The following is a 12,064-nucleotide window of genomic DNA, read 5'->3' on the forward strand; positions in this document are numbered from 1 at the left end:
TTGCCTGTGTGTAGACCAGATCTTTCCAGGCAGTATGTATTTTTGGGAGTAGCAACCATTTTTAACTTTGTTTTCTCTGATGTGCAACCTCAGCTAGGAAGTTAGATTAACTGTTAATTGGCAAAAAAAAACCCAACCAAAAAAAAAACCCACAACCATGTCTAATGGAAATGCTCACATGTGGTTTAGGTTTTGGGTGGTTGTTATTGTTTGTTTGTGTGGGTTTTTTTCCCCCTGAAACACCAAAGAACAAGAACCAACCAACCAAAACACAACCAAAAAAGCCTTCAAAGAATGTAATTCCAGTTCTGGAGCCCCTATTACAAGAGGGATGTGGATGTGCTGGAACGTGTCCAGAGAAGGGCCACGAGGATGATCAGAGGGCTGGAGCACCTCTCCTATGAGGACAGACTGAAGGAGCTGGGGCTGTTCAGTCTGCAGAAGAGAAGGCTCTGAGGCGACCTACAGGGAGGCTGGGGAGGGACTTCTCAGGATCTCAGGTAGTGATAGGACTAGGGGGAATGGAATGAAGCTGGAGGTGGGGAGATTCAGGCTAGATGTGAGGAGGAGGTTCTTCCCCCTGAGAGTGGTGAAACCCTGGAATGGGTTGTCCAGGGAGGTGGTTGAGGTCCCATCCCTGGAGGTGTTTAAGAGCAGGCTGGATGAGGCTCTGGGCAGCCTGATCTAGTGTGGGGTGTCCCTGCCCATGGCAGGGGGGTTGGAACTAGATGATCCTTGTGGTCCCTTCCAACCCTGACCGATACTATGATAATTGAATGTTGAACATTAAGTCTTTTTGCATGTAGTGAACTTACTGATAATGGCTAAGTTTGGTGGTTTTGGGGTTTTTTTAATACATTATAAAGTAGCAGTTGCTAGGTAGGATAATCCTTAATGCAGATTCGTATCATTCTCTCTTACAGACAACTCTGCTGAAGCAGATTTATGGTTGCTGAACAGTTGTACAGTAAAAAATCCCGCCGAGGACCACTTCAGGAACTCAATCAAGTAAGTTGTTTCCCTGAAAAGATAATTAATTATGAACAAATATTCTGTCTTTTAAGTTTAAAAGCTTCATATTTTCCATCTAGAACTAATTCTGTGTTTTGGAGCAAGAGGTGTGCTGAGTTCCAGTGTTACAATGATGAATGCTCTAGAATGGATTTGTGTGGTGCAATTTATATTTCTAAAGGAGCTCTGTGTATTTTCCAGACACTTTTTTCACTCTTCTTCTAAAGAGTTGTTTTTAAAAAATGTGAACTGCTAGGTTGTTGCTTTTGAACTCTACTTAAATTTCACATAATCAGCCTTTCCATTTAAAAGGGTATAAGGGACATACTTCAAACCAACTATTTAACTGCACATTTTCTTAAGAAGTGACTTGATTAGCCTATAATAGAAGTATTTCACTGTAACATTTGGCTGTTGAAAAATGACATGGTAGCAAGTTCTGCCTCTGACTTCTTCAGGGGTATCACAGTATCACTTAGGTTGGAAAGGACCTCGAGGATCATCGAGTCCAACCTATCAACACAGACCCCATGACTAGACCATGGCACCAAGTGCCACGTCCAATCTCCCCTTGAACGCCTCCAGGGACGGTGACTCAACCACCTCCCTGGGCAACCCGTTCCAATGACGAATGACTCGCTCGGTGAAGAACTTCCTCCTCACCTCGAGTCTAAACCTCCCCTGGCGCAGCTTGAGACTGTGTCCCCTTGTTCTGGTGCTGGTTGCCTGGGAGAAGAGGCCAACCCCTTCCTGGCTACAGCCACCTTTCAGGTAGTTGTAGAGGGCAATGAGGTCACCCCTGAGTTGTGATGACAGTAACTGGAAGACCTGTAAACTTAATAGCTGTCATTGCCCAGTATAAATAAATACTGTGGTGTGCTTCTTGTAGATTTTACCCTTAGTAAACATATGGCTGTTTATGCAGTCATTTGTTTACTGTGGTGCACTGCAATTGCTGAAATTAATTTTGTTTAGCAAAACATCTTTCTTGGTAAGCAGCTGGCTGGCTCAGAAAGGTAGAGAGGAGAGACAAGCTGGATAATGAACTATCTGCTTTCAGTGCTGGAGTTACTAACAGCATCCCAGGGTTGTAACATGGATCAGAAACCATTTGCCTGTGGTAGGTGACAGAGGAGAAGCTTCTTCCACCCCTGCAACAATTTTGCTTCCTGACTGCTGGCTTTTGGGTGCTTTTTAAACTTTTGCCAGAGGGGAGAAAAAAAAAAGCTGTTCCCAGAATACTTGCAGTTAGTGTGCATTGGCCAACAGAAAGGATGACAAGATCTTTTCCAGTTCAGTTGTGGCCATCTATTTTACTAATCCCATGCCAGAATTAATGTGGTATGGTGTGTGGCCTTCAACCAGCAGAATAGTAGTTGGTTAAGAAAGAGAGTCCAGCTAAAAGCAAATGACCAAAAGCATTCTTTGAACTTTGTATTTCTGTTGCCACTCTATTAATGAACCTGATGCTATTTGTAGAATGGGTTTGTTCCTCCTTTTTTTCCCTTAGTTCTCCCAATGCTCATCCAAGACATGGATACTCTGGTTGCTCTCCATTTCTTCTCATTACTGAGAGTCACTCCTTTCCTGTCATTTGTTCTGTGTGCTGAGATCCTGGCAGTTTCTCATTCTGGAGAAGGACTTCTAGTGTTATTTCTGACCATTTTTTATAACGTTTATTAAATATAAGGGAGGGGACCATATGCAGGTGTTTTTTCACAAGACTTGGAACTCAAGTATTAAGTGTCCTCTATCTTGGAAAAGAGCAACTACCTGCTGTGTTTCAGTTTTAATAATGATAAACCAGGTTGGAAGAGACCTTCAAGATCATCGTGTCCGATCCATCAACCAATCCCACCCACCTAAACAACTCAACCATGCAACCAAGCACCCCATTGTCTCCTCCAGAACACCTCCAATGACAGCGACTCCACCACCTCCCCAGGCAGCCCATTCCAATGGGCATTCACTCTCTCTGTCTAGAACTTCTTCCTAACATCCAACCTAACCCCCCCCCTGGTGCAGCCTGAGACTGTGTTCTCTTGTCCTGGAACTGGCTGCCTGGGAGAAGAGACCAACATCTGCCTGTCTACAACCTCCCTTCAGGTAGTTGTAGAGAGCACCCCTGAGTCTCCTCCTCTCCAGGCTAAGCAACCCCAGCTCCCTCAGTCTCTCCTCATAGAACTTGTGTTCCAAACCCCTCACCAACTTTGTTGCCCTTCTCTGGATACACTCCAGCAAGTCAACATCCTTCCTAAACTGAGTGGCCCAGAACTGGACACAGTACTCGAGATGCGGCCTAACCAGTGCAGCGTACTGGGGGAGAATGACCTCCCTGCTCCTGCTGGCCACACTGTTCCTGATGCAGGCCAGGATGCCATTGGCCCTCTTGGCTGCCTGGGCACACTGCAGGCTCATGTTCAGCCTACTGTCAACCAGAACCCCCAGGTCCCTCTCTGCCTGGCCGCTCTCCAGCCACTCTGACCCCAGCCTGTAAACTTTTAAAGCAGTGAGGAAAAGCTTGTATTTTGTAGAACACGATTTCTTACAAACACATCTTCATTTGTTGCAGCCTCAAACCCAGTGCATGAAGTGTGGGTGATAACAAAACTAACTCCTGTTGCATCCTATCATAACAGCTTGTTAGTAGCTATGGAGATCTTTGTTTTTCTTGGTTGAAGAACAAATTAAACATTTAGTATGTGGATCGTCAAAACAAACATACTTGGAGTGGAAAAATTACTACTCGGTGCAATAAGCTGCTGCTTTGGAAAAAAAATAACCCAAACCATTCAGATTTAAAGCGTTATATAGTTTTATGAATGTCATGTGAGAGGTGTAGATCGGGTTTCTTTATTCTCTGCTGCCTGTAACAGTTTCTGCTGCGTTACTTTTCTTTCATAGGTGACTTTAGAATGCACTGATTCAAACCAGCAATAGTGTGTTCACACTGGTGGTTAAAGAATGACTGTCAGAGAAGCTGATCCCTTGCTTAATACTGTGTGTGCCAAAGGATGTGTCAGAACCCAGCGAGTCCTGTGGGTTCAACCTTTTCTGATCTGATGTTGTTTTAAAAACAAACCGAAACCACTCCCAAACTCTGAATTTATGCTTTAGATGTGCAGATGTGTATAGAGCTGAAACAACACAACCGACAATACAGTCTCAGTGTCTTTCTTTGCATAGCTCTTGCAAGCAGTCTGCCTCTCTTCAGTATCAATAAAGTTGAAGCTGCTGAGCCACAGTGATGTTACGGAGGTTGCTTAAAGACCATTAGCTCATAGATGGGAATTGAAAGCTTTTCCTGTGCAGATTTTATTCTGGGTTGGTTAATAATAAAAAAAAGAAGGATTAAAGGTAGAGGTAGTAAGTAATAAAGAATTGCCAGTATAATTAACTAGGTGCAGTTTTAAAAGATAATATCATAGTATCATAGTATCAGTCAGGGTTGGAAGGGACCACATCCAGCCTGGTCTTAAACACCTCCAGGGACAGCGCCCCAACCACCTCCCTGGACAACCCATTCCAGGGCTTCACCACTCTCATGGTGAAGAACCTCATCCTCACATCCAGCCTGAATCTCCCCACCTCCAGCTTCATTCCATTCCCCCTAGTCCTATCACTACCTGAGATCCTGAGATGTCCCTCCCCAGCCTTCCTGTAGGCCCCCTTCAGATACTGGAAGGCCACAATTAGGTCACCTCGGAGCCTTCTCTTCTGCAGACTGAACAGCCCCAACTCCTTCAGTCTGTCCTCATAGGAGAGGTGCTCCAGCCCTCTGATCCTTGTTGTTCATCTACTGGGCACCACTGAAATCATAGAATCACAGAATCACCAAGGTTGGAAAAGACCGCAAAGATCGTCAAGTCCAATCTGTCACCACAGACCTCATGACTAAACCATGGCACCATGTGCCATGTCCAATCTCCTGTTGAACACCTCCAGGGATGGTGACTCCACCACCTCCCTGGGCAGCCCATTCCAATGGCTAACAACTCTCTCAGTGAAGAACTTTCTCCTCACCTCAAGCCTAAACTTCCCCTGGTGCAGCTTGAGACCGTGTCCTCTTGTGCTGGTTGCCTGGGAGAAGAGATCAACCCTCTCCTGGCCGCAACCACCCTTCAAGTAGTTGTAGAGAGCAATAAGGTCTTCTCTGAGCCTCTTCTTCTCCAGGCTAAACAACCCCAGCTCTCTCAGCCTCTCCTCATAGGGCTTGTGCCAGGCTCTGTTATCTCCTCTCTTATCCACTTACGCCATACATGTTTTATAAACATTGATGGGATTCCCCATATTGTTCCCTTCTCCTGGCTGAGCAATCCTAGCTCTCTTGGCCTCTGTTGTTTTTTTTTTTTATTCAAAAGAGTAAGCAATCAGTAGATAAGTTGCTAACATTAATTTCTGTGAGCCATAGTAAATCTGTTAATGCTGTTGAAGGGAATTAAATCCTGTGTCCTGGTCTGGAGCCCTCAATATAGGAAGGACATGGACCTGATGGAGCAGGTTCAGAGGAGGGCCATGAAAATGGTCAGGGGGTTGGAGCACCTCTGCTGCAAAGACAGGAGCTGGGGTTGTTCAGCCTGGGGAAGAGGAGGCTCTGGGAGACCTAATAACAGCCTTCCAGTACCTGAAGGGAGAAGGATGGAGAGAGACTGTTTCCAAAGGCCTCAAGTGATAGGACAAGGGACAATGGCTTCAGACTAGAGAGGAGCAGATTTGGATTGGATGTTAGGAACAGGTTCTTTACTATGGAGATGGTGAAACACTGGAACAGCTTGCCCAGGGAGGTGGTTGGGGCCCCATCCCTGGAGTTATTCGAAGTGAGGCTTGACAGGGCTCTGGGCAGCCTAATCTAGTGCAGGATGCCTCTGCTTACTGCAAGGGGTTATGGACTACATGACCTTTGGACGTCCCTTCTAACCCAGACCATTCTATTGTTCTATGATAAGAAAATGGTCTAGAGGAGCTCGCTATCTTTAAATACACTCTTTGGTCTTGTGTATGATTTTTTTGATTTATATGTGCTCTGATACTTTCTGGACTGTTACATCTCAAATAGAATAGAATGTCACTCATTTTCCCTAATGACCTCCAAAAATTTGGAGATTTTGTGTTTCTGGCTAACCATCTTTCCCCTTCCTTGACCCTTTCCTGAGTGCTGCTATGTTACTCATGTGTTCAAAGACTCTGGCTTTTCCTAAGGAGTTTTTCTGCTGATTCAAGTATTATGGGTGGGATTCTGCGTTCTTTTACTGGAACAGCCAGAATGTTGTCATTTGGGAATTATGATGTGTTTATGGTGTTGAGGTGGTCATGGCTTATCTCATAGTATGGAGTAAGTAATCCTCTTTGTTACTATATATAATTAATATAGAGCATTAATGCATTCTGTAATGTATATGCTGCTTCCTTCACTTTAAGGCACACTCCAATGTATATTAGAATAGAATAGAATAAACCAGGTTGGAAGAGACCTTCAAGATCATCGTGTCCAGCCTATCATCCAACACCACCCAACCAACTAAACCATGCAACCAAGCACCCTGTCAAGTCTCCTCTTGAACACCTCCAGCGATGGTGACTCCACCACCTCCTCGGGCAGCCCATTCCAATGGGCAATCACTCTCTCTGTTTAAAACTTCCTCCTGACCTCCAGCCTGAACCTCCCCTGGCGCAGCCTGAGACTGTGTCCTCTTGTTCTGGTATTGGCTGCCTGGGAGAAGAGACCAACCTCTGCCTGTCTACAACCTCCCTTCAGGTAGTTGTAGAGAGCAATAAGGTCTCCCCTGAGTCTCCTCCAGGCTAAGCAACCCCAGCTCCCTCAGCCTCTCCTCATAGGGCTTGTGTTCCAAACTCCTCACCAACTTTGTTGCTCTTCTCTGGACTCGTTCCAGCAAGTCAACCTCCTTCCTAAACTGAGGGGCCCAGAACTGGACACAGTACTCGAGGTGTGGCCTAACCAGTGCAGTGTAGAGGGGCAGAATGACCTCCCTGCTCCTGCTGGCCACACTGTTCCTGATACAGGCCAGGATGCCATTGGCCCTCTTGGCTGCCTGGGCACACTGCAGGCTCATGTTCAGCCTACCATCAACCAGCACCCCCAGGTCCCTCTCTGCCTGGCCGCTCTCCAGCCACTCTGACCCCAGCCTGTAGCACTGCATGGGGTTGTTGTGGCCGATGTGCAGAACCCGGCACTTGGATGTGTTCAATCTCATGCCGTTGGATTCTGCCCATCTGTCCAGCCTGTCAACGTCCTTCTTTTGTTTCTGATAGCTATGAGTTGTGACAGAAATGTGAGGGCTTTTAGCATTGGAGTCGCACTGTGTGGATCCCATTTCTATCCTTGCTTCAGTCTTCACCCATTCATGAATAAACACTGTATGTAGGATCTCACTTTGATGCTAGAAGGAGCAGAAAACCCTACAGAATTGTGTTGAAATGGTAGTTTAACAGAGCTTTGGTCTTACATCATGCAAATTGTTTAAGACTTTCAGGTCCAAGGGACCTAAATTAAAGAGCAAAAGGCATTATTACCTCTGGATGCTACAGAATTTCTGTTCACCCAATGCAGTTGTGTTGATATGAAGTACAGAATGAGGTTATTCTTCATGAAACACAAAAGCTTGTTCAGAGATAAGAGATAAGAATAGCTTTCTGCTGCTTCTCATCTTTACAAGTGCAAATAACCTTGGAGGGAGGTTTTTTTGTTTCTTTGTTAACATTTGTGACTGTAATTTATATGATGCCTTTTGCAAATGGAGTAAACCCAAGAGTTGCCCCCTGAGTTACAGCTGTGTTATCGCTTTGTTTAAAGCCGCATTAAGCCTTTTGCTTTTACTAATACATTCTCAGTGTGAATGTAGACTGTGATTTACACTTGTTTATAATGTTCATACAGTAAAGTCGAAGCTGTGAAGTACCTCTGGAAGAGAGAACATAAGTATTCCAGAGCTCTTTATTTTATGGATGCTGTTAGCATGAGAAGGTCGCTTTCACTGCGTGTCTGGGATGTGTCGTAGCCTTACGGTCCATTGCAGTTTACGTGAATGATATGTTGCTGTGACTTCCACTGTTTGTGTTGGAGTACTTAAGGTAAGGTAACGGGACAGCACTAAAAACTCATAGCTAGGAAGAATGCCATTTTCTTCTTTTCCTGCATTGAACATATCTGTGAAGTGGTGGATTTTTCTGAATTAGAAGTGCCCTTGGAGCTGGCTTTGTTGGGTAGGAGGAAGCTTGGCACTGGAGTTTAAGAGAAGTTGCCAGTAGTATTCACTCTTGCTCAGACCCTCTATGGTAGTCCAGATAACTGATGAAAATCTTGCAGTTTTGTCATGAAGAAAGGCTCATGTGGTTGTTGTGGGTTGGGAAAATCTTGTGTTCAAGAGATACACTATACTTGTATCATAGTAGTATCATAGCGTCATTCAGGGTTGGAACGGACCACAAGGATCATCTAGTTCCAAACCCCTGCCATGGGCAGGGACAACCCACACTAGATCAGGCTGGCCAGAGCCTCGTCCAGCCTGGTCTTAAACACCTCCAGGGACGGGGCCTCAACCACCTCCCTGGACAACCCATTTCAGGGCTTCACCACTCTCATGGTGAAGAACCTCCTCCTCACCTCCAGCCTGAATCTGCCCACCTCCAGCTTCATTCCATTCCCCCTAGTCCTATCACTACCTGAGATCCTGAGATGTCCCTCCCCAGCCTTCCTGTAGGCCCCCTGCAGATACTGGAAGGCCACAATTAGGTCACCTCGGAGCCTTCTCTTCTGCAGACTGAACAGCCCCAACTCCTTCAGTCTGTCCTCACAGGAGAGGTGCTCCAGCCCTCTGATCATCCTCGTGGCCCTTCTCTGGACATGTTCCAGCACCTCCACATCCCTCTTGTAATAGGGGCTCCAGAACTGGACACAGTACTCCAGGTGGGGTCTCACCAGGGCTGAGTAGAGGGGGAGAATCACCTCCCTTGACCTGCTGGCCACAGTTCTCCTGATGCAGCCCAGGATCTGATTGGCTTTGCGGTCTGCAAGTGCACACTGAGAGCTCATGTTGAGCTTCTCATCCACCAGCACCTCCAAGTCTCTCTCCTCAGGGCTGCTTCCCAGCCAGTCACTGCCCAGCCTGGATTTGTGCCTGGGATTGCCTCGACCCAGATGCAGGACCCTGCACTTGCTCTTGTTGAGTGTTTCTCAGCTTGAGCAATAGCCAGTTTAAGTCTTTTATATAGTTAGTTCAGCTTTACTATGGAGCCCAGTGTTGTGCTCTCTGGCTTCCAAATGCTGCAGAAGGATTTTGTATGAACTGGAAATCTCCATTAAAAAAACCTACCAATCTGGTAAGGTTATTTTTGTCTTCCTTTTAAACTTTCCGAATATCGTCACGCAAGCTTTTATTCTCTTAGGTTGCTGGAAGACGTAGCTGTTGGTAAGGGAATCTGTGATTTAAATGATGTTTGGGAGTGGAAGGTTTTTTTGCTCCATTTGAGTGCATTCCTTTTCTTGCACCCATCTCTGCTGTAAAAGAGAATGTTAAAAGCTGTTTGACGTGATGTTATAAAATGCAGAGCAAAAGCAGACCGTATTGAGCGGAGTGTTTTCCATTCTATAGCGCTTGGAAGATAAAAGGCCCACGGCCTGCTCGTGATTACATGTATTACATGGCTGCACTTTGCAGGGATTTGCAAAAGCCTGGCTTGTAAACTTGTGTGCCCTTTAATATTTAAAAAGGTTAAAAAAAAAAAAACCACATAAGGAAGGAAAAAAAAGAAAAACTAGTACAAGAGCAGGGCCTTTTAAAACAAACTTTTGAACATTATTCTGGAAATACTGACTTCAGTACGCTATGATCTCAAAGGTCTTTTCCAACCTGGTCCATTCCATTCCATTCCATTCCATTTTCCATTCCATTCCGTATTCCATTCCATTTTCCATTCCATTTTCCATTCCATTTTCCATTCCATTTTCCATTCCATTTTCCATTCCATTTTCCATTCCATTTTCCATTCCATTCCGTATTCCATTCCGTATTCCATTCCATTTTCCATTCCATTTTCCATTCCATTTTCCATTCCATTTTCCATTCCATTCCGTATTCCATTCCGTATTCCATTCCATTTTCCATTCCATTTTCCATTCCATTCCATGGTGCTTTGACAAGTTAGCTAGTGCCATGGCTTTAGTTCTACACTTCTCATTAAGCCTTGGATGCTAGTTACCTTTTAGATATTCTTTACGCCTTGAACTAATTGAGACACTTGAATGTGTCCAGAGAAGGGCAACGAGGCTGGGGAGAGGCCTTGAGCACAAGCCCTATGAGAAGAGGCTGAGGGAGCTGGGATTGTTTAGCCTGGAGAAGAGGAGGCTCAGGGGAGAACTTACTGCTCTCTACAACTACCTTAAGGGAGGTTGTAGCCAGAGGGGGTTGGTCTCTTCTCCCAGGCAACCAGTACCAGAACAAGAGGACGCAGTCTAAAACTGCACCAGGGGAAGTTTAGGCTGGAGGTGAGGAGAAAGTTCTTCACAGAGAGAATTGTTAGCCATTGGAATGTGCTGCCCAGGGAGGTGGTGGAGTTACCATCCCTGGAGGTGTTTAAGAGGGGACTGGATGTGGTACTTGGTGACATGGTTTATTCATGAGGTCTGTGGTGACAGGTTGGACTTGATGATCTTTGAGGTCTCTTCCAACCTTTGTGATTCTGTGTCCAGGCAAGTTTGTAATCTCTCCAGAGAGAGACTCCACAACCTCTCTGGGCAGTCTGGTCAAGTGTTATCACCCTCACAGGAAAGAATTTGTTCCTCATGTTGAGTGGTACTTCTGTGCTCTAGCTTGTGCCACTTGTTCTATCTTGGGACACCACTGAAAGGAGTTTGGACACATCCTGTTAACTCGAATCAGTAAGCATTTATAGGATTGCCTCTCAGTCTTCTCTTTTCTAGGCTGAACAGTCCTAGGTCTCTCAGCCTCTCCTTGGAAGAGAGATGCTTCAGTCCCTTCATCTTTGTAGCCCTGCATAGGACTTGCATGAGTAGTTCCCTGTCCCTTTTGAGCTGAGGAGCCCAGAACTGGATTGAATGCTCCAGATGTGGCCTCATTAGGGGTGATGGTTTATTAAGAGCTTGTGGTTCACATGGTGGTGGGATAACAGATGACTACTGGAAATGGAAGCAGTCTGAGACATTGCAGAGTGTGTGCTTTTTTTACAGCTTCTGACAGTAGACTAGGGGTGCTTTCTTCTTCTTGGAGAAGTATCTGTGACTTACCCAAGCAGACTGTGACCAACAGTGCAGTGAACTTCCCGGACTGCAATTAAGATGGGGATCTGTGGTCAGGGTTCTTGCTGCCTCTACCACCTGACATTCATCTCCCTTCTGCTGAGGGATTTTAATTTCTCATGGGAGGTAATTAAATTCAATTCATTGCTTCAGCCCTAAAAAGTGTATAAGAGACTAAGATATTTTAGATTTGCCTCAAATATGTAATAGCATTACAGAGAGAGGACATAATATTGATTGAGGTCCATGGAAATTATGTGAGAGGGGATGAGAGCTCTGATTGCTTTTGCTTGCTTTGCCTGCATACAGACAGTGTAGTCACGAGAGGCGAAAAAGGCTTTGGCATGTTTTCTCACTTGCTTTCCTGAGCATGTATCTAGTAGATCAGAAGACTTTCCATGAGCTGCCAAAGGGAGGGAACATTTTAAAAAGAATTTTTGGTTCCAGCAAGGCTCACTTTTTACTTTTCAATGGGACAGGTGTTGAACACGACAAGTTGAAGATAAAACTTTCCACATGAAGTAGTCACTGCCATTTAATATCTTCATTATGAAAGTCCTGGTGAGAAGTAGAGGTTGAGAGTCCCTAAGATGGTGAAAAGCAAAACTGTTTCCCCCATATGTATCTTTAAAAGAACTATGTGACAAATACTGGAGTGCTAAAAGGGTTCAGTAGTATGAAGAGGAGTTGTTCTTAGCTGCTTTTAATGTGGGTTCTATAAGCTTTACAGAATCAGTGTTTTGTGTATTATGTGACCCTCGGTGTTAACAGGTGTTTTGT

General features: G+C 45.2%; 1 protein-coding gene across 1 annotated transcript in view; it reads left to right on the forward strand.

Annotated features, from left to right (window-relative positions):
• CDKAL1 (CDK5 regulatory subunit associated protein 1 like 1) overlaps window positions 1–12,064 on the forward strand; it is a 489,452-nt gene that overhangs the window by 74,533 nt on the left and 402,855 nt on the right. The window contains exon 5 of the mRNA XM_068160857.1: window positions 924–1,008. Within this exon, the coding sequence (XP_068016958.1) occupies window positions 924–1,008 (85 nt within the window). The remainder of the gene's footprint in view (window positions 1–923; window positions 1,009–12,064) is intronic.

This window comes from Melanerpes formicivorus, unplaced genomic scaffold (genome assembly GCF_026170545.1).
Source record: "Melanerpes formicivorus ecotype bairdi unplaced genomic scaffold, bMelFor1.0.p_v2 SCAF_53, whole genome shotgun sequence".
In the NCBI taxonomy this organism is placed as follows: domain Eukaryota; kingdom Metazoa; phylum Chordata; class Aves; order Piciformes; family Picidae; genus Melanerpes; species Melanerpes formicivorus.